Source organism: Saccopteryx bilineata, chromosome 3, assembly GCF_036850765.1.
Source record: "Saccopteryx bilineata isolate mSacBil1 chromosome 3, mSacBil1_pri_phased_curated, whole genome shotgun sequence".
Classification (NCBI taxonomy): domain Eukaryota; kingdom Metazoa; phylum Chordata; class Mammalia; order Chiroptera; family Emballonuridae; genus Saccopteryx; species Saccopteryx bilineata.
Genome location: NC_089492.1, coordinates 52315255 through 52338333, shown reverse-complemented (window position 1 = coordinate 52338333; position 23079 = coordinate 52315255). Strand labels below are relative to the sequence as shown.

The window sequence follows — 23079 nt, the reverse complement described above, 5'->3', positions numbered from 1 at the left end:
TCAGTCCTGCTTCTAAAAAAGTCATAGGAAAAAAGAGCCCATCTCATTCTTGGGGCTCCTCAGAATGGTTATTGCATCTGAGCTGTGAGCTCTGAACCTTGACTCAGTGAGATGGAATTTGAAAAAGTAGTGATCCCTCTGCTCTCCTGATTTCTTCTTCCTTATGATTTCATGTATCTAAAAACCAGCCCATTTCTCATAGATGAGACGGGTAGAGTTATAACCTGGCCTTTGGCTAAGACTGCATGGAAAAACAGGAGGCGTTGAAGTCCTGCAGCTTCTCAGTGATCAGCAGTAGAAGCCAGTGCCAGATGGGGGCTGGGATTTGGACCAGGCTTGAGTGTGGTTTCTGAGAAGGGGCCAGAAACAGCCCCCAAAACCAGGCCTATCACTTACTCAAACTTTATATGTCCCAAACTACACTACTGGGAGTTTATTACTTTAGTTCTAATATTAGCATTCTCTATAGATTTTGGGAGGAACAATATATTAATTCTTTTAAAACTAAGTGCAAATAAATTCAAACTTTATTTTTTTTCTTAATGGGAGAAACTAGGCCAGAATAAGAGAATGAGGTACCTAGGGTATGTATGGGGAGTTGGGAAAGGGGTTAATGTGAGGGGTTGGAGATAGAGAGAGGGAAAGAGAGAGAAAGAGAGGAAGAGAGAGAGAGAGAGGAAGACTTCTCTTATCTCTGCTTGGCCTAGGCTAATGAGCATGATGCCCAGGAGAACTTTCTTTGCTTTCTGTCCCTTGTAAACCACACTGTCTTCACCTTGCCTATCTCAAGTGTTATAAAAAATGCACAAAGGACAATGATTGGCCCCAATCATTGGCCTAAACTTCTCCAGGCGTTAACAAATGGTATAACATGTTTGGCTTTCTTTTTAAAACTGCAGCTCTGGGAAACGGGCAGCTTATAAACCTTAACGACAGTATTAAGTTGTTAAAAATAGGCAGTTTGCAGCTATTTTTTAAAAAGACAAAACAAAAAAGAATGCAGTAAGACCTGGCTTTTATTTGCTGATCATTGCTCATTTTCAACTCAGCAACAGAAGTGCTTATATAATTAAGTGGATGTCCTCCTTTTAAGGTGCTGATGGTAATAAGCTCTCTCTTTAATTGAAAACTTTAAAAAAATATATTCTTCCACACATGTGAACTCCTGGGCAAAAGATCACAGATGAAAGTCTTAAGTAAATGGAGCTAAATTCAACTTACGGATTTGGAGAGATCAGATTTATTACAGAATTGGGAGATGTGTGAAATTGGTAATCCAAATGCTTTGATCATTTCTTTCCAGTAATGTTTGATTCATTACATTTGGTCTTATTTTACTCAAATATTTTTGTACAACCTCAAGCAACTTTTGCTAATGAATTATAGATAAAAATATTCATGATCCACTGTGTCTGGTGTATTAGATTATCACTCTGGCCTGACTCAAGAAAGCAGAGAACTGACCTGTGGTGGCGCAGTGGATAAAGCGTCGACCTGGATATGCTGAGGTCGCCGGTTTGAAACCCTAGGCTTGCCTGGTCAAGGCACATATGGGAGTTGATGCTTCCAGCTCCTCCCCACCTTCTCTCTCTCTCCTCTCTCTCTCCCTCTCTCTCTCTCTCTCTCCCTTTCTCTCTCCTCTCTAAAATGAATTAAAAAAAAAAAAAGAAAGCAGAGAAAATCACACAAAAACTTCACAGTCCATCTGTGTCCCCTGAGGTGGAGAGTGTCTGTGACTAGAATTTAGTTGCTGTGGGGCCCATCCACAAAGCTTTTCCAAACAGGGAATAAACAGAGGACATGTGTGTATTTATCTCTGAGATGTGTTTGCAGGCATAACTCAGAGCTATTGTGGGTCTGGTTTTAGATCACGGCAATAAAATGAGTCACATGAAGTTTTTGGTTTCCTAGTGCATATAAAAGTTAGGTTTACATTATACTGGGGTCTCTTAAGTGCACAATAGCATTGTGTCTTAAAAAAAACCCAATGTACTATATTAATTAATAAATACTTTATTTATACCATCACCTGAGCCTGTTGGAAAAATGGTGCCAATAGCCCTTACTTTACACAGATTAGCCACAAACGTTTAATTTGTAAAAAAAAAAAAAAAAAAAAGCACTGTCTGTGCAGTGAAATAAAGCAAAGCATAATAAAATTAGGCATGTCTGTATACAGCTTGTGAGTGATTGATATAAAAATGCCAGAACTGAAACGTCTAAATTAGGGCTTCCTCTTTGAGCACCGTGGCTGCTTTGGGAGGTCCATAAAAAGTTGCAGTTGTTCAAAACGTGCTGGACAACTCTTTAAGACTGTCTCACAACCTACAGAATGGTCAAGACTGACTGAGCAAAGAGTAGATTACCAGATCCACACTGGGCCAGTTCTCTCTTCTGGGCCCGGGAAATGAGAGCATGGAGCTGCAATGATGGGAATCAGTGGCTGCTGAGCTGTCTTTCTAACGCCTTCCACAGACTCCTGAGCTTAGGTCTCTGCGCTGCCAGGCTCCTGACTTCTTCTGTTTCCTTTCATCTTCTTGTCATATGAAATTTGAACAGGCAGTTAGAAAAATGTTTGAAGATTATGCTTATAATATATTAGTTCATTTTCAGTCTTATTTCAAATAAAAGTCTTTGGAATGGCCTATCCTTTGAAAATGAATCCTTACAATTTTCAGTGTTGAGAATTGAAAATCATATAAGCAAACTATATTTTTATGGAAAACATTTTTGATTACATTATGATGTTAAATTACTTAGATAGTCCTCAATTTAGATTTCATTCTTGAATATCTGCATACGTTCTAATAGTCTCTGCATGATTTAAACTATTATCATTGAACATTTTTGATTTATTTTAAAATTCCTTTTTCTCCAGTCATTTTAAATGTAGTAACTATAAAACCATAGTTCAGATGCTTCTAAAATAAATTCCCAAAAATTATACAAGCCTAATCTGAATTGGTTTTACCAACAGAATGGGAATAATTGGTAGAACATCTAAGTTTACTATCTAATGTTCCCAGTAAAGTTCACTTACATTTTTACCTTTCAAGAAGGCAAAAATTTAAAGTAAATTTTCTAGGATGTTTGCAATGATTTTATGGTTCTGTAAAGGCGGGTTTGACTTTTGCAGGTAAACCAACATGATCTTATGAGACCTTTTGAATAGTGGAAATGAGACTAAGATATATTTTTTTCTTAATATTAACTTAAAATCTGAGAACAATAAAACTTATAAAAACACCAAAATAGTACACTGATACCAACCAGGATTTTTACAACCTGTTTTTTAGACTTGTAAACAGGATTTCTTTTTTTGTTTTCCATTTTAAAAGATTTTTTCTGAAAGATCAGCTGTGCTAACCAATCAATGTCTGAAGCATACACTAGCAACTAGCACTCTGGTGTATAAATAGAATATGGAAAGTTGTGTTTCTTTAGTTTTTAATTTTAAAGGTTAAATCTTAACTCTGGTCTTCAAGATTAAAAAAAAATCTTTTTGTTATGTTAATTTCCAAAAAAACCCCAAAACCCAGAACAAATATACCCACAAATCCTCATATCTGTCACTCAATTTCAACAATTCTCAAAATATTACAAATTCTGCTTTATTATTTTACACCTCCCCCCCATTCCCACTTCCTTCCTTCTTTCCCTGGATTTAAAACAAGTTGAAGGACATGTCATTTCTTCTTAAAATACTTCTGCTTTCTTCTGTGGGACTTTTAGTAAAAGCATAACTGTTAATGTAGGTAGTTAGCTAAATATTAATAAAGGAAGGAAGCAGAGTGAATCAGACATTGAGCATAATAAACTAGGAAAGAGGGAATCAAATATTAAGATGAATAAAACTGGAAAGCCTGTTCCAGTAGGAAGTTACAGCATTGCATTTCCTAGGAAGTTAGTTTCACACACCTTAGGGGATCACAGCCTTGCCTGCTATGGAGATTAACAGTCTCCTCAGGGTACAATTTGTCCATCCTTTGATGTGCTTCTGTGCTTCCACTTTAAGGCAAATGCAGTAAAAGCCACGATGGGAGCCATAGAAGTCTGTCTGTCTAGCTTAGGAAAGGATCTGATTGGATAGTGGGAGGAACCAATGCAAGCCCATGAAAGATTAAGGAGCTAATTAGTTGGTTTAAAGAAAAACTAGTCCTTCTCAGCCCAAAATATAAACACAGACCTAACAGCCAGTCTGAGCTTCTCTCTTCCTGCCTGGAAATGTGCTTACCCTGTTTGTTCTTGGGTTTTCGAAGCAGCCACGCTGTGTGGGCTGGAAGCCACCTGCTGGCCAGCAGTGGTGCGTACTCCCAAATGTAGGCTATAAGCAGTGCCTGAATTGGACTAAGATTTGATATGAATTGAACCATGGCACAGAATTTCTGGACAGCGATCTTTGTACTGGGCTTAATGAAGACTAGATTGGACTTTTTTCCATGACAGGATGGATGGTGATGAGACACTGGGAACCTGTGGGAAGCCTTCCATTTCAAACCTAAATAAACCTTACTGCAAATTCCCTCCATATATGAGTCCTGTAGAATGCCTTCCCTGCAACCCATGAAAGAACACCATTTTCTCTGGCAACACAACTGCAGTCCCATTTGAGCAAAATATTCTTTTGACAATCATGATAGCATTATACATCTCAGGTCTCAGGCCTCATCTACCAACAGTTTAATAAAATGGGGCCATGTTACAAACAAATACTTTGAGCTCCAACCAACCATGGCAGACCCTCATCTTCCTTACCTGGAGTCTATTCAGTTATTTCTAGACATCTTCTGGGTATCTCCTTGTGTTGGTAACCAAGTTTCTCAGCTATCACATGCTACCTACCCCTCATGTCCTCCCACCTCCTCCTCTTTCTTTAGTGCTAACCCTTCTGGCACCTGCACTTGTGCTATTACACCCAGAAACCCAGAAGCCAGTCAGTACACAGAATGTTGTCCTTCACTGCTCCCCAAGCCTCAGCACTGCATTCCAAGCTGCGTGGCCCTTCCTGAAGGTGAAATGTGCCCACAACTTCCCTGAAATAGATTACTCTGCTGAAGGAGAAGAAAACCCTTTCTGTTCCATGGCTACCCTCCCCACCCCGCCCACCCGCTCTAATACATAAACAGCATTATCAGGCCCTTAAGTTTTATTCTTTCTTCTCTAGGCCACAGATTCATCTGAAACCTCTCTTTTCCAGGAGACCTGCTTACTCCTTCTTCAGGCCTCTGTTCATCTAACACCCATTTGTGTGTTTTTATTTATTTATTTTATTTTATTTTTATTTTTCTGAAGCTGGAAACGGGGAGAGACAGTCAGACTCCCGCATGCGCCCGACCAGGATCCACCCGGCACGCCCACCAGGGGCGAGGCTCTGCGCACCAGGGGGCGATGCTCTGCCCCTCCGGGGCGTCGCTCTGCCGCGACCAGAGCCACTCTAGCGCCTGGGGCAGAGGCCAAGGAGCCATCCCCAGCGCCCGGGCCATCTCTGCTCCAATGGAGCCTTGGCTGCAGGAGGGGAAGAGAGAGACAGAGAGGAAGGAGGGGGTGGGGGTGGAGAAGCAAATGGGCGCTTCTCCTATGTGCCCTGGCCGGAATTGAACCCGGGTCCCCCGCACGCCAGGCCGACGCTCTACCGCTGAGCCAACCGGCCAGGGCCTCTGTTTGTTTTTTATAACTATTGGGTTCAGTGTTGCTTGTCCCAACTTTCCTTTGATGTTTTCTTAGTATTTCTATTATTATAACTTCCTGTACAGTCTTTGGTTTTCTCTTCAGGAATAATTTTGAAGTAAGGCAAATTGCTTTTTATTTAACCAACACCTACCTGACCCTTCTTCAAAGGCACTCTTATACCTGTATTAACTATCCTAGCCATAACAGAAAGAAAAAAAATACTCTTCTAAATTGGTTTTACTTGACATGAAGAATAGAACCTATTGTTTCTCTTCTTCTTTTCTCTGTGTCTGTGAATTTAATCTGAAGTTGTAAGCCTCATCTCTCATTCCTGGCACCCCTTTTACAATAATATCACAAACTTTTAAAGTATAGTCATGTTTTACATTTACTTTTTACATCTAGTATCGTCATCTGATTAACTGTTTCAGTATTTACCACTTAAACTTCCTTCCCAACATTGACTTCCTTATTATATATTGAGTCCTCATTTTCTAATGTAGGAAGTCTGGTTGTATCATGTATTATTAATATCCTTGTATATGTTTGCCATGGCTGGTTGGCTCAGTGGTAGAGCGTCAGCCCAGTGTGTGTAAGTCCTGGGTTCAATTTCTGGCCAGGGCACACAGGAGAAGCACCCATCTGCTTCTCTATCCTTCCCCTTCTCCTTTCTCTCTATCTCTCTCTTCCCCTCCTGCAGCCAAGGCTCCATTGAAGCAAAGTTGGCCCGGGTGTTGAGGATGGCTCCATGGCCTCCACTTCAGGTACTAGAATGGCTCTGGTTACAATGGAGCAACACCCCAGATGCAGAGCATCGCCCCCTAGAGGGCTTTCCAGGTGGATTCTGGTCGGGCACATGCAGGAGTCTGTCTCTCTGCTTCCCTACTTCTCATTTCAGAAAAATACAAAGAAAAAAAAATCCTTGCACATGTTAAAATGTCTTACTCTTGCATTAAGACATAAATGACACTTGGCTATGAATACATCTGGACATGAAATTTTGTCTTCAGAGCTCTTCAGCTTTAAATCTATTTACTGCTTCAGAGAATTATAAAGTGATGGTTTTTTTTGTTCTCTGGTAGGTATTCTTATTTTTTTCTCTCTGGATATGTATAGAAATATTATTTAAATTTTTGAAATTTGAACATTCTCTGAAGATATTCCTAGGTTTAGTTTTATTTTCATTAAGTTTCCTTGGAATATAATGTGTATTCTTGAATTATTGTCTTTATTTACATAAAAAATATAGTTACATATATTTTTATAAACTTGATTATTGCAATTTCATCTGTTCAGACCCTTCTTTTACCTATTCTGTTTATCCATACCTAAGGTTAATTTACAAGGGATGTCCTCCATATCTATTATTTCCTCTCTCATAATTTTACCTTTTTGTTCTGATAGACTTTCTCACACATATTTTTCTATTTTGATATTTTCTATTTTGATCATTTTAATCTTTATTGTGTCTGGTCTGCTTTTTAAATTGATAGCTGAATTTCTATCTCCATGTAGAACTTCATTTTCTAGGTTTCTAGAGTTTATTTTTTTGTAGGAGGAGGTACCTCACTAAATTCAGAAATGAAACATCTGCTTGAATATTATCACCAATACCACACAGGTATACATTTTAAAAATATTTTTTTGTTTCCTACATGAGTATGCTGTGGTGGTACAGTCAACATCAACCTGCAACAAAGCCCAGGAGCAGCAGAAAGCACTCTGGCTTGGTAGGCAGAAACTCCTGGCAGCAGTGCTGACATGGTGCTACAGAGATGTCCTGTCTGAGTTTTCCACTGAAGTGGTAATGTCCTCCACTTGCATAATTAGACCTTCTGTGGCAATGCTGCAACACCCTAAAAAAATACTGATGTGACTGGTAACAGGCATGAAGCCATACAAAACCATCAATTTTAGAATCACCACCATTCATTTTTGTATTCAGAAACTCAAGGTTTACATTCTCAAGAACAAAAGCAAACTCATACTAAGTTAGAAAACTATATAATGCTCTACATCCTTTAACCCATTAGCATTCAGAAGATCCTCACAAGAACAAAGAAACACAATACAGCCTGACCAGGCGGTGGCGCAGTGGATAGAGCGTCGGACTGGGATGCAGAGGACCCAGGTTCAAGAGACCGAGGTCGCCAGCTTGAGTGCGGGCTCATCTGGTTTGAGGAAAAGCCCACCAGCTTGAACCCAGGGTCGCTGGCTCCAGCAAGGGGTTACTCGGTCTGCTGAAGGCCCACGGTCAAGGCACATATGAGAAAGCAATCAAAGAACAACTAGGGTGTTGCAACGCACAATGAAAAACTAATGATTGATGCTTCTCATCTCTCTCCGTTCCTGTCTGTCTGTCTCTGTCTATCCCTCTCTCTGACTCACTCTCTGTCTCTGTAAAAAAATAAAAAAATAAAGAGATACAACATTTAGAAACACAATACAATATTAATTATCTTTGCTAGAACAAATCACTTTGTGGCACCTGGCATAGATGTTGGCCTATGAAAATGGAATCCAGTGGAGGAAATCGATCTTTAATGTAAAACCCTGACAGTGAGTTATTTAAATGTTTAGAAAATTAGCAAGTGTAAAATTTGTATTTATAAATTTTTATCTATAATTCTGATGGATCTTTTTTTGTACATTGCTACTTTCAGAGTTGAAAATATTTACTTCTAATGGGGAAATGAAGATGTTCACATTGTGTTTTAGTAAGCAAACTCTTGATATTTCCACTGGAGGAGTGAAAAGTCACATTTTCCCAGAAACTTTTCTTTATGGTATTTAATGAAAAATAATTAACGGCTGAACTCTTTAAGTTCAGAGGATTGACTCTTTTCAAAAGATTGGCCGTGTGCCTGGCTCTGGTCAATAGATGTGAACACGAGTGGAAGCAGTGGGATTGTCATTGTGCTGAGAGAGTTAAGCTCCTGTGCCCGTTTCCCAAATTTCCAATCCTGAGTCGGCTTCCGGAGCAACCTTGGGTCCACAACATGGCCGAGTCACAAGATGGAAGCAACCCGAGTCCTGGGGCAGAACCTATATCAAACTGTGGCATGAGTGGAAAATATACTTTTGTTAGGCTGCTGAAATTCTAGAGGTTGTTACTATGGCATGAGCTAGTTTACCTGACAGATGTAGGTGAATTTTTTGAATTGGGCTACCTAAATTGAGGATCTAGCATTGGTATCTGGTGTTTTTGTCAGTCAAGATGAAAAATTTTTTCTTTATTCATGGAAACATAATTCATTTCTTAAATTTTTTGAAAATTGTGTGAGGTATTTTGGCATTTTCCTTTTGCAATTTACTTTTAAGTTGATCAGCATTTCATTGATTGCTTTGAAAGGTATTAGCTGGTATCTTAAATGCTTCATCTTTAGGTTGGAGGATTGCTAATTAACATACACTTACTATGTTGGGGTACTTAGGTTGATGTAACAATGACAGACTTCCAAATGTGCCTTTTCCTGAAGAAGTTTGTGAACATTTCATGTGTCAAACTACTACAAATATTCTTTTCAGAACACCTTCAAAAAAGATAAGAATAAACTTTATCCTTCTCAGTGAACTTATTTTTTTACAAATGGAGGCCGACAGAATAATTTTATCTTCTGCATACGTTAATGTTAAGGTATTGGATATCACAAGTATAATGCTCTTCTTTCTAAGGTATTTTTTCCTTTCTTCTTTCCTCTATCCTTTCGGTCACACAAAGTTCCATTGTCTTTGTAGTTACCCTTTGGGGCCTTGACATTTGTTTTTCTCCTTTCAGTGTATGAGATCTCAAAATAAGTGCTTTGGTCAGCTGCTCAGGAATCACACCTCTGAAATAAGAAGCACTTAGAAATCTGCATTCTTAGAAGGGCATTGACTTTGAAATGATGTGAAAAATAATGTTGTGGAAATAACTTTCTTGTCAAAGCTCAGGCCACTTTTTTTTTTACTGAGAAAGAATGCACACATAGAAATGCATATACATTTATATTTCTATTAACTGATCAAATGATCAATAGACAGAAAGGTAGATATTTGACTTCCTGCCAGCATGCTACAGCTTTCTCTCTTTCTCATGTACAGTGTGTCTATAAAGTCATGGCGCACATTTGACCGGTCACAGGAAAGCAACAAAAGACGATAGAAATGTGAAATCTGCACCAAATAAAAGGAAAACCCTCCCAGTTTCTGTAGGATGATGTGGCAGCATGTGCACATGCGCAGATAATGATGTAACACTGTGTATACAGCAGAGCAGTCCACGGCCATGCCAGTCGAGATGTGGACGGTACAGAGGAAAGTTCATTGTATTCTGTGGCTTGCTAAATTTGAATCCGTGACCAAAGTGCAATGTGAATATCGGCGCATTTATAACGTTTCGTTATATATATATATATATATATATATATATATATATATATATATATATATATAAATAAAACAAAGCGTCGCCACCACATAGGAATATATTACTCGGTGGGATAAGCAGTTGCAGGAAACCGGCAGTTTGGTGGAGAAACCCCATTCTGGTAGGCCATCAGTCAGTGACGAGTCCGGCAGGGGTCCCCAAACTTTTTACACAGAGGGCCAGTTCACTGTCCCTTAGACCGTTGGAGGGCCGCCACATACAGTGCTCCTCTCACTGACCACCAGTGAAAGAGGTGCCCCTTCTGGAAGTGCGGCGGGGGGCCGGATAAATGGCCCCAGGGGGCCTCATGTGGCCCGCGGGCCGTAGTTTGGGGATGCCTGTACCTAAGGAGCCCTAAAAAATCTGTGTATGAGCCCACATCGAACTGCACTGAATAGGTATGAAACTGGGAGAGTTTTCTTTTCTTTGGTGCAGATTTCACATTTCTATCATCTTTTGTTGCTTTCCTGTAACCGGTTAAAAGTGCATCATGACTTTATGAACACACTGTATATCACTTAGGAAGAGTGACTCATCCAGGGTGCTTCCTGCCTCCCTTTTGCACTCCCTGCTCTGAATGAAAGGAAGTTAAAAGCCTGTGGAGAAAAAAAATTCTGTTTAAGACAAGTGTAAGTGTTTTTGTGTGTGGTACTAATTTATTTTGCAATAAATGAGTGGCCCATATTGGGGTACTTTGGGCAGAATACACAGAAAAAAACACTATAAAGAAAACTGGCGTCAAGCCTACAAAATTATAGCTCACTTTCTATATCACTGTCAGAGCTATTGAATTAATAATAAAACCAGAAAAGCCTAGGTTGAAATCACTCAGCCTACTTCACACATGTAATCAACAGTATTTCCAAACTTGTTCTCTCATCTCTAAACAGGTCTAGTGGCATCAAAATCACTGACCTAGTGAAATTAGCTAAGGATTCAAATAAAAGAACAACCTGAAGAACCACAATAGGCAATTGCATTGGTATTATTAGTCTAACCTGCCTTTGGAGGCTTGTGTTTTTAACTTTTTTATTTTGAAATAATTATAGATTCACAGGAAGTTCCCAAAACAACATATAGTGTGATCCCATGCACTCTTCACTCAGTTTCCCCCAGTGGAAACTTCAGAAATTTAGGACAAAATCAAAAGCAAGAAACAAACATTTGTACAATTCCAAGAGCTTATTCAGATTTTACAGGTTTTACATGCATTCATTTGTGTGTGTCTGTGCATGTGTGTAGTTCTATGAAATTCTATTGTGTGTAGGTTTGTGTCATCACCTCTGAGATCAAGATAAAGAACTGTTTTCTCACCACAAGACTCCCTTGTACTACCTACCACTTTTGTAGCTAAATCCACCATCTTATCTTTGGCAACTACTAACCTGTTCTCCATCTCTATAATTTAATTTCAAGCATGTTATATAAATGGAATCATATAGTATGGCCTTTAAGGATTGACTTCTTCTTTTGTACATTCAGAATCATTCCTGTCAGATATATCCGAGGGATGGCTGTCAGTAGTTCATTCCTGTTCGTTGCTTCACAGTATTCCATAGCACAGATGTACCAGTTTGTTTCATCATTCATCCCTTCGAGGGCTTTTGGTTTGTTTCTAGTTTTTGGCTATTTTGAATAAAGCAGCTATGATCATTAGCACACAGAATCTGTGTGAACAAAGATCTTCATTTTCTTTGGGACAATTGTCCAGTAGTGAAATTGCTGGGCCATATGATCCTTGAAGATTTAGTTTTGTCAGAAACTGCCAAATTGTTTCTCAATTGGCTGTGTGTAGGGCCAGTAGTTGCCGCCGTCATGGCCATGCAAATGCAGGTTCTCATTAGATTCTGGCAGACAGTAAAGAAATAGTGGAGTCATAAAACGGTGGGCTGTTCCTTTATTCAAGTCTCCCACTGGCTGGCGAGCAAACACACAGGGAAAAAATACTTCCTTTTCACTCAGGGCTCCCAAAGCCACTTACACATTCTCTGATCTCCTAGAATCAAAGGCCTCACAAGTCTCAGTGGAGCTCACAAAAGCCCCTCATCTCTGGTTGCCTATCTGCATATCTTCTCCTTTCTCTCTGCACATACTCTGCTCAAACATGGCTTCCTCCCTTCTCTTTTCAATACTTTCTGGCATGAAAACCTTTCCTCCAGCAAACATTAGCAAGACAATGGCCCTTCCCAAGCAGGAAGGCAATTTGTAATTTCACAGATCACTTACCTGGCACTGCCCAGCACCATTTTTCAACGCTAAAAGTAAGCAAACTAAAAAAATATAAATTTTACAAACTCATTTGCCCAACATTGTACTATTTGCATTCCTACCAGGAACGTATGAGTGACCTAGTTTCTCTACATTCTTGTCAGCATTTGCCTTTGTCACTGTTTTTCATTTTAGCCATTCTGATAGGTATGAAGTGATATTTCATAGTAGTTTTAATTTGCATATCCCTAGTGGCTAATAATACTGCTTATCTTCTCATGTGTTTATTTACCATCTGTATATGCTCTTTGAGGAAATGTTTGTTCATATCCTTTTGCCCATATTCTTAGTTGGATTATTGTTTGTTTTTTTGCTCTTGAGTTTTGGGAGTTCTTTGTATATTCTTGATACAAATCTATTTTCAGATATGGGGTTTGTCAATATTATCTTAAAGTCTGTATCTTGCCTTTTCATCTTCTTAGATAAGGTCCTTGGCAAAGTCAAAGTTTTTATTTTTGGTGATTTCAATTAATCATAATTTGTTTTATGGATTTTGCTTTTGATGTCTGAAAACTCCACACCATCTTAGGTCACAAAGATTTCTTATCTTTTTTGTCTAATAGTTTTACATATAGTTATACATTTAAGTTTTTGGTCTATTTTGGTTTAATTTTTGTATTAGGTGTTAGGCTTAGGGTGAGGTATTTTAGAGGGTTTTATCACCAGGCCTGGACATCTAGATACTTTTTAGTCCCTGTCTATTTCTCTATATTCCTAGACATTATTTCATGTCTACCTTAAATTTCATTTCTTTTTTTTTTTAAGTTATTTATTTATTTTTTAAAAAGATTTTATTTATTTATTATAGAGAAGAGGGGGGAGCAGGAAGCATCAACTCCCATATGTGCCTTGACCAAGCAAGCCCAGGGTTTTGAACCGGCAACCTCAGTATTTCCAGGTTGACGCTTTATCCACTGCGCCACCACAGGTCAGGCAAATTTCATTTCTTTTACTCTTTAATCAGGTCTTTTTTTCAGTTGTTTTACTCCATATTGACATTTCACTCCTGATTTCTTATCGCCTTACTGATTATAGGAATGCAATTACACAGATATCCTTTATTACTGATGAGTCATGTCAATAGTATGATGTCAATAGGATATGATGATAATGTCAATATGTTTGTCTTTCCCAATATATTGTCTGTAGAGAGGGAGGAGCAAATCCTTTTCTTTTTCAAAACCTAGGCAAAGATTTTGCATGTAGCAAGGACTTAATATGAACAGAACTCATATTTGACTCAATAGAATCAAAGTGAACAGAGTTCTGCCAAACTTACATGTTCATTTATATATGCATCTGTATTCAGATGTAACAAAGATATTTTTAAAAAGGCAAACTGGATTGAAGTTGGATCATTCCTGACTGCTCACATCTTCTGCTGTACAGGTTGGAAGCTGTTTTACTTGGCTAATGAGGTCAGGATGGCAGCTTGTATTGCCCAGTGCCAGGATGGTTGGTCCCAGGATGCTGTGAAAAGGCATACTGTGGATTCTTAAATACTTTTCCAATTCATTTATCTGTGAGTCAGCTTAAGCATATCCCTCAAGACAGATATTTGAAATTATATGTGTGTGCACATATTTTATACATACATAGAGCACCCTCACAACATATGTACATTTTGTTGCCAAGTGTTTCCTCAGAATAGCCTCCAGATTCTACCTTTTAGAAATTTCCTTTGCAAGTGTTGCCTACATCTAGGTGCCTATTAAGGACTTCTGGCCATAATATCCCATTTCATTCTAGTTTCTTTAAAGACCTTGTGCTTAGGTGTTGTAGGGGATGTGGAAATTCATGTGTTATGTGTTCACATATGTCTGAAAGCTCAAAAGCATAGATAAGCACACTTTTTTTTTTTTTTTTTTTTTTTTTTAAGTGAGAGGAGGGGAGATAGTGAGACAGACTCCCGCAAGAGTCCTGACCAGGATCCACCTGGCAAACCTTGTCTGGGGCTAATGCTCAAACCCATTGAGCCCCTGGCTTTGAGAGGCGAAGAGAGAGACAAAGGGGAGAGGGAGGGAAAGAGAAGCAGATGGTCACTTCTCATGTGTATGCTAACTGGGAATTGAACCCAGAACGTCTGTATGCTGGGCCTATGCTCTATCCACTGAGGAAGTGGCCAGGGTGATCAGTAAATTTCTACAGAAAAATCTTTGTAATGATTATTAAAAACTTTTATTCTTCTTATGAAAATTAAAATACCATTGGGGGATAGGGCAGATATAAATAATTAAATAGAGAGCTTGCAAATAAATGATTCTTATCAGGATCTGAGCCATGGCGCAGGGACAGATTTTTTTTTTAAATTTTTTTTTGGTGAGAGGAGTAGAGATAGTGAGGGATACTCCTACATGCGCCCTGACTAGGACCCACCCTGCGACCCTGTCAGGGGATGATGCTTGAGTACCGAGCTCTTTTTAGCCCCTGAAGCTGATGCACTCAACCAACTGAGTTATCCTCAGCACTCGGGGCCATTCTTGTACCAGTTAAACCACTGGCTGCATGAGGGTAAGAGGGAGAAGGGGAAGCAGAAGGGGGGAAGAAGCAGATGGTCACTTCTCCTTTGTGCCCTGACTGGAAATCAAACCTGGGACATCCATCATGGGGCCGATGCCGTATCCACTGAGCCACCAGCTGGGACCGACAGATATTTTTTTAGTGTTAAAGTATTTGGACAGATTTGCTGTAGTATGATTTTTTTTTTCTGTAGTATGATTTTGCAGCATTTAATGCTGAGCTCTGCTCATTATTTTTTAGACATTCACATTTACCCATCCCCCAAATAACCTTTTAAGAGATAGTTCTATTAATAGTTAAGAGGATTTACAGACAGACTGTACATTCTTTGAAGATACACACAACATTAAGCAATAAAATAGTGAGCAATGACACTGAAGCTTGCTATGGTTTTATATTCTTTCTGGATAAACCCTTTCTCTGTGAAGAAAGGATCATGGATTGAGGAGATGGTCTTACCTTGATATCATGCACAGCCTTGTTCCATTCATCTTCTTCTGTGGCTTGGTGAATGTTGGCATTATATTCCTCAGCCCTGGGCAGGAACAGAAATTGCTTCCACCTGAGTGGCCTGGAGAAATGTTTCTGGAGGCACTCTTCATTGTCTTGCAAAAGCTGGGGCATGTTTTTTTTTTTACAATAAAGGTTCCAAATGAGTTTGATAGCCTGATTTTAACACCGGTCCAAGGTCACCTCTATGTCTTTTCATTTGGCTGATGCTGAGCCATCTTTCAGTCCTCTGGGGACCTCCCAGGAAAGTGACATTAATCCAAGAAAAGGATTATCTGTTTTGTGGGTCAGCAGTTTATCCACAGATCTCTAGTGTTCTATTTCAGGTAGGGCTTTCTATTTTAAATGTCTAGGTATGTTATGACTGCTCTCTACAGGTAGCAATGTATTCCTAATTAAAATTTAATCCTAAATCAAAACTGAAAGAAATTATTCAAGTGATATATTGCTTAGTATATAATGATAAAGAAAATAGATTGCTTGCAGAATTCTGCACTAGCAATGTGTGGTAGGTACTTGGCATTCTTGGGCTATGCATTTGAGAGCCAAATGGTCCACCTAATCTATTTAGGATTCTTTAAAACATCATTTTAGTACCTGTCCGCTTTGTGGCTAGAAATGTATGCTAAACTCATATCCAAACTTGAGGCTGAGGACTATCACTCTTTATATTTATATCATGTAGAAATAGTTAAAGTGATTCTGTTATGAGGTAACTAGTCATCTGATGGCAATATTTGGCTTCTAACATCAGACTTCATATTTGTAAAGTACTTTATAAACATAAGATTGTTAAACAGAATGCAAAAATGTAGAACGTAATACCTTCACGTTTCTCTAAAGGAGTAGTATCTAATGCCTGAGTATTCTCTGCAGTGTCTGGGGGCACAGAGGCAAGAGCCCCTGTGTGTATATCTGGGGACTATGCCCTGGAGAAATTTCCTTTTGTCAAATGATCCCAGGTGTTCAAAATTGACCTACAGAACAAACACAATCGCTATCAATATCCCAGCTCCCTTACTTGCAAAATTGACAAGTTGATTATAAAATTCATATGAGATGGTAAAGGGACAGAGAATATCCAAAACAATCTCAAAAAGAAAAACAAAGCTGGAGGACTCACACTTCAATTTTAAAACTTACTATAAAGCTACAATAATTAAGACCATGGTTCCAGCATATCTATCTATCTATCTATCTATCTATCTATCTATCTATCTATCTAGATATAGATATAGATATATAGATCAATGGAATAAAATTGAGAGTTCAGGAATAAGTTTATACATTTATTTACAATCAATTAATTTTTGACAAAGTGCAAAGATACGTAATTCAATAGGGGAAATTGTCTTCAACAAATGATGTGGAAACAACTGGATAGCCATAGGCATAAATTTGTCATACCTCTACCTCACACCACATAAAAAAATAACTCGAAATGAATCACTGGTCTAATGTGAAAGATAAAACTATAAAACTATTTGAAGATAATATAGAGATAAGTCTTTATGACCTTAAACTAGGCTAAACCTTCTTAGAAACAATATAAAAGCACAAGTGACAAAAAAAATTAGGCTAACTGGACTTCATCAAAATTGAAAAGACATTAAGAAAGCAAAAGACAACCCACAAAATAGAAAATATTCCAAGTCATACATACATAATAAGGGATCTGTATCCAGAATACACAAAGGGCTCTAACAACTAAAAACAAAGAAACAAACAATCAACTCCCCCCTCACCCCAAATAGAACTAAAACTGGGTGTTGTGTCTAGCCATTAGGGAAAGGCAAGTCAAAATGACAATGAAAGACCACTTCACACCCAACAGGTTGTCTTTAATAAAAAAGACAGGCCATAACAAGTGTTAGTAAGTATGTGGAGTAACTGGGACTCTTATTCATTGTGAGAATGTCAAATGTTGCAACTGCTTTGGAAAAGTTTCCAGTGCCTCAAAATATTCAGCACAGAGTCACCACATGATCCAACAATTCTCTCCTAGATATCTACCAAAGCAAGAAAAGTGAAACAAATGGTCAAAGACTTGAACCCCAATGTGCAGTAACGGGAAACAACCTACATACCCCTCAAGTGACAAAGAGGCAAACTGAGGTATATCCATACAATAGATTATTCAGCAATACAAAGGGGTGAGGTACTGGTACATGCTACTACAGGAACAAACCTGAAAACACGCTGAATGAGAGAAGCCAGCAAAAAGCCCCACATATTTTATGATTCCACTTATAAGAAAATGTCCAGAATAGGCAAATCTTTAGATACAGAAAGTTGATTAGTGGTTGCCTAGGGCATATGGGTTTGGCTACTAATGAGTAAGAGGTATCTTTGGGGATGATGAGAATGTTATAAAACATTGCACTGATGTTTGTAAATGTTATAAAACATTGCACTGAGAGTTGCACAACCCTCTGAATATATATAAGATCATTAAGTTGTACATTTTAAATGGATACATTGTATGGTCTGTGAATTATAGCTCAACAAAGCTGTCAAATTTTTATAAAAAGAGGCAACTTTCTCAAGTTACCAAATATTTCAGGGTGAGGCAATAAATATTTTGACAGTTAAAGAAATGTTCTCAAGGGGCACCCGAGTGAAGATACGGTTGAACTATCATTGATCTGAGGGTCTAGAGATCTGTGTTTGGTTCTGAACTCTTAGAATGAGAATGAAATAGGTGGTATTACTGGTTTCAAACTGAACTGTGCAAACTTTGGAGCTGGAGAGAACTATCAAGATTATCTTGTCCTCCTGCTCATTTTGTCTTCTTCATCTTGTGACTGTGGAAATTTGAATGAAATATTAGGTGGTATGTCCAAGGGCTACATACAATTGTATAGTTGGAACCAGCTTTCACATCTCCATACACATTGCTCTGTGCCACTCTGCAAAGCAAATTATTTGTTTCTCTTTTTATGAATGTCATAGATCCACCAACCTTTTTCCTCTTGATCTCACTTTCCCTTTTGCACCATTTATTCTGGTGTCAATCCTTGGAGGAAACATTTTATTTGAGCATTTCATTTTTAAAAATTTTTTAAATTTTATTTATTTTAGAGAGGAGAGAAAGAGAGAGAGAGAGAGAGAGAAAGGAGGGAGGAGTAGGAAGCATCAACTCCCATTTGTGCCTTGACCAGGCAAGCCTAGGGTTTCGAACCACTGACCTCAGCATTCCAGGTTGCTGCTTTATCCACTGCGCCACCACAGGTCAGGCCTGAGCATTTCTTATTGCTAGTACTTTTCTTATACTTGTAATGATTCTCTTTTTTGGAAACATTTTTCCAAAAACTCTATGAAAATTCTTTCATCTTTTAAAGTTTAATTTGTTGATGACTTTATTATAGTAAATCTGCTAATGTTGTACACTTTCAGTGCTTGGGAGCTTCTAGTAAACATTTTTTCATATTTGAGGTGTGTGTGTGTGAGTGTGTGTGTATACGCTGCAGTAGAATGTAGTAGACTTCTTTTTCCCTCTTGCTCACCATTCATGTCCTTTTTCTTTTCTTTTCTCTTCTCTTCTTTTCTTGTGTGACAGAGACAGACAGAGAGTGGAACAGATAAGGACAGACAGACAGGAAGGGAGAGAGATAAGCATCAATTCTTCATTGCCTCACCTTAGTTTCACATTGATTGCTTTCTCATGTGCCTTGACTGGGGCGCTACAGCAGACTGAGTGACCCCTTGCTGAAGTCAGCAACCTTGGGCTCAAGCTGGTGAGCCTTGCTCAAACCAGATGAGCCTGCGCTCTAGCTGGCAACCTTGGGGTCTCGAACCTGGGTCCTCTGTGTCCCAGTCCAATGCTCTATCCACTGCACCACCGCCTGGTCAGGTCATGTCCTCTTTTTCTAATACCAGCACTCTAGTTTTCTTGGGGAAATACACAGGGTGCAGCCTTGATCCAATAGGATTATTGTACTTATAAGAGGAGACAGGATAGAGCTCTTCTGGGAGCTCTTTCCTTCCACCATGTGACAAAGGGAGAGGGTGGCCATCAGCAAGCCAGGAAGAAAGCCCTCACCTTGAACAGGAATGGTCAGCCCTTTGATCTTGGATTTCCCGCCTCTAGATCTATGAAAATAAATTTCTGTTGTTTACCACCCAGTCTGGTATTTTGTATGGTAGCCTGAGCTGATAAATACTGATTTCTAATTTTGTTTTGTTATTATAAGAAATATTGCATTAAAAATCCTTGTATATTTATCTTTGCAGCAGAGATTCCTGGATGTCTGATTACTTGGTTATGGAGTGTGCACATTTAACGTTTGGGTAGATACTTCTGACATTTTGTTGCTAGTACCTACCTTTGTGTTTGGCTGCTCCATAAGGATGTTGGTCTGTAAAGGTAAAGCCATTTTCCACCATAGCCTGGAATCTGCATATTTGGGATGACAGGTTTATCAGGCAGGGACAGTCACCTGTTCACTTTCTTCACAGGAGCAGTACTGACATTTTCAGCTGAAAAATACTTTGTGTGGTGCTTTGGTGGGGTCACCATCTAATATTCCTAATTCCTACTCCCTCGGAACCAAATGCTAACAGCACTCTATCTCTAGCCATTGCAATAACAACCAAACCCCACAGTTCAAAGGCTCCTGAGAACATACCTTCCCCACTCCTAGGACCCTTGAAACAAGTATCAAGTTTAAAATATTATAGTTAAAGGAAACAGTTTTGTGACCCATATGTTTGTTACCAATTCATTATTTTTTATTTTATTTTAAGTGAGAGAAGGGGAGATACAGAGACACACTTCTGCACACCCAGTGACTGGGATCTACCTGGCAAACTCTGTCTGGGGCTGATGCTCTGCCCATCTATGGCCAATACTTGTAAGCAAGCAATTTTTAGTGCCTGAGGCAGGGGCTCCAGGGAGCCATCCTCAGTGACTGGGGCCAATGCGCACAAATCAATTGAACCATGGCTGCAGGAGGAGGAGGAGGAGGAGGAGGAGGAGGAGGAGAGAGGAAAAGAGACAGGGAGAGATAGACAGGAGAGGGGGGAGAAGTAGATGGTTGCCTCTCTTGTGTGCCCTGACCAGGAATCAATCCTGGAACTTCCACAAACTGGGTCTATGCTCTACCACTGAGCCAACCGGCCAGGGCCTCAATAAGTTATTTTACTAAGCTATTATCAAGGTAGTATCTGCAATCATTTTTTAAAAATTCCAATTCCACTTTGATTCTAATTCCAACTATTTTGGTAAACAAGCCCTTCATTAATTTAGCCTAGAGTTTCACATATAATTGGACTGAACTGACACCATCAATGGCCACGTAGCTTAGATGTTTAGAACGTTGTACCTGACATGCAAAGTTTCTGAGTTTGATCCCCAGTCTGGGCACATACAAGTATCAACCAGTGAATTCATAAATAAGTGGAACAGCAAACCGATTTCTTTCTCTCTCAAATCAATATTAAAAAAAATTCAAATGCAGAACAATATCAAGAATGTCCATGAATCCATTACTCAGATATCATAAAGTCAACATTTTCCAATACAGTATTTGGTAACGTTCTTTCAAAATTTTGCTTTGGAAGTATAATACAGGCATCAGGTAGGGCCCCTTTGTATCTTTACTCAACCACTTATGTTAAATTAGTGTTTATATTTCCTTCTATATTTGTGATAGGCAGGATAAAGTTCCCCCAAATATATCTATTTCCTAACCTCTGGAACCTGTGAAAACGTTAACCTGTGTGGCATAAGGTTGCAGATATAATTAACATGAAAAACCTTGAGTGGAGAGTGCTAAGATGATTTTCTCTTATGGGTTCAATCCAATCATAATGGCCTATAAAATCAGAGAACGCTTCTCACCAGTGATCAGAGAAAGATAGATGTTGCTGACTTTGAAGATAGAGAAAAGTGAGACACAAGCCAAGGAATGCAGACAGCCTCTAAAAACTGGAGAATGCAAGGACATGGATTCTTCTCCAGAGCCTCCAAGAGGAACTAAGCCCTGCCACACAGCCCAGCGGGACCCACGTCAGATAATTTGCATTGATTTTAGTTGGGATATTTATAGTCATTTGTTATAGCAGCAAGAGAAATGTAATACAGTATTATATACTGTTATTATAGGTATTAATTCCCAACGTGAACCGGTTCTGATTGTTTTAAACCTTGGCCTAAATTGCATATTTGTAGTAGAAATGTATTGGTTATACTTATGAATCCCTTTCAGTGCTTATCAACATAAATATGCTGTTATATATACCTGAACACTATTTTCAGTGTAGTATTATTCATTATCTTAAAGAGGATAGATGAGGCCTGGAATGGGGAAAACCTTGGACTCAGGATTGTTAGGTGAAAAACTGCACGTCCTGTTAAATTCAAATTTTAGATAAACAGGAATTATTATTCTTAAGTTTATCATTGCAAATATTGCATGGAACACACACTGTTTGCAAAACCTGCAACCCGAGGGCTATATAACTCTAATGACCCAGCAGCAGTTTCATAATTAAAATGGGGATAAGTATGACTGTTTTATTGGGCTATTAAATCCAAAAGAAAGTCAATCTGTATACTTAAAAGCACTGAATTTAAATTTTCAGAAGTATGGGCTGGCTCGCCGCCTCCAGCTGTTATTTCGGCACCAGAGCCGCCCGTTGGGCTTCGCTTTGGGGCCCCCACGTGCGCGCCCCGTAGGGGACCGGACAGTCCGGGCTGGGGCTCTGGGGCTCTCCGAGGGGAGGTGAGGGGCGGGGCCCGGACTCCTCGCGGCCTTATCCGAGCGGTTTGCTTCTAAGCGCTCCGCGGATCGGCCGGCTGTTTTGGACCCTTCCGGCTTCCGCCTTCCGGGTGGTCACATGCCTCTGGTCATGTGACCGGTACTCCTGTCATTCGACTGCGGCCACTCCGGCTTCCGTCTGTCTGTGCGGTGCTCAACGTCTCCGTGGTGGTGAAACCTCTTCACTTTCCGGCGTTCGAGTCTCCGGCCGCCGCTTAGGCCAGCGGACCGGGCAGGAGAGGTTCTGACCCGGCGCTCTAGCCCGGCGGTGGCCCAACGCCGCGGACCGCTGCCGCATCCTCCCTACCGCCCTTGGGTGCGTTATGGGGTTTCCAGGGTTCGCGCAGTAAGGAGGCGCTCAGACTGTTTCGCCTGGGGCACCGCCCCAGTGAGGCGACCCCTGCGTTTGTCCAGCTTCCCCGGTGCGTGCTGGTTTCCCGCGGCCCAGGGCCCTCCGGCTCCCCAGCGCCCACTTCCGGCTCCCGGGGTTCTGTCCTTTGATGCCTGCCCTAGGTTTCTAGGGGGCGCGCAGGGGCGAGGAGGAGGACGGGGCCGGCCGCGCTCTCCCCGGGATTGGCCCACGACCCTGCCTTGCTGGAGGTTGGAGTTGTTCGGAGACGTAGGTGGCCGCCCTGAGAATCGGCAGCTTCCCCAGGAGGGGCGATGGGGCCGGGGCCAGCGGGTCCGCCGTTGCCGCGGGGGCTGGAAGGAGCCAGTTTCTGCCTGAGCCCGGCCAGCCCGCCGCGCTCTTGTTTAGGCAGCAGCCCTCAGATGTAGAGATTAAGCTCCAAACGAACTAAGGTCATTGGGATCCTGGAATAGAATATTAGCTTCTTTGTGACTAACATGAGCTTTTATTTTATGTGAAGGAACCTTAATGTTTTGTGTCGTGATAAAATCCCAATTTTGGTTATTTTAATTCGAACGAGTACTTTTAGAAAA

The 23079-nt window shown here is 40.0% G+C and overlaps 2 protein-coding genes across 4 annotated transcripts in view; one reads left to right on the top strand and one right to left on the bottom strand.

Moving 5' to 3' along the window:
• RGS20 (regulator of G protein signaling 20) overlaps positions 1-15604 on the bottom strand; it is a 128423-nt gene extending 112819 nt beyond the window's left edge. For both annotated transcript variants that reach the window (XM_066266125.1, XM_066266126.1), the window contains exon 1: positions 15326-15604. In XM_066266125.1, the coding sequence (XP_066122222.1) occupies positions 15326-15490 (165 nt within the window). In that variant the 5' untranslated portion in view covers positions 15491-15604. The remainder of the gene's footprint in view (positions 1-15325) is intronic.
• Positions 15605-22238: 6634 nt separating this feature from the next.
• ATP6V1H (ATPase H+ transporting V1 subunit H) overlaps positions 22239-23079 on the top strand; it is a 144238-nt gene continuing 143397 nt past the window's right edge. For both annotated transcript variants that reach the window (XM_066266124.1, XM_066266123.1), the window contains exon 1: positions 22239-22453. The gene's annotated coding sequence lies outside the window, so the exon portion shown is untranslated. The remainder of the gene's footprint in view (positions 22454-23079) is intronic.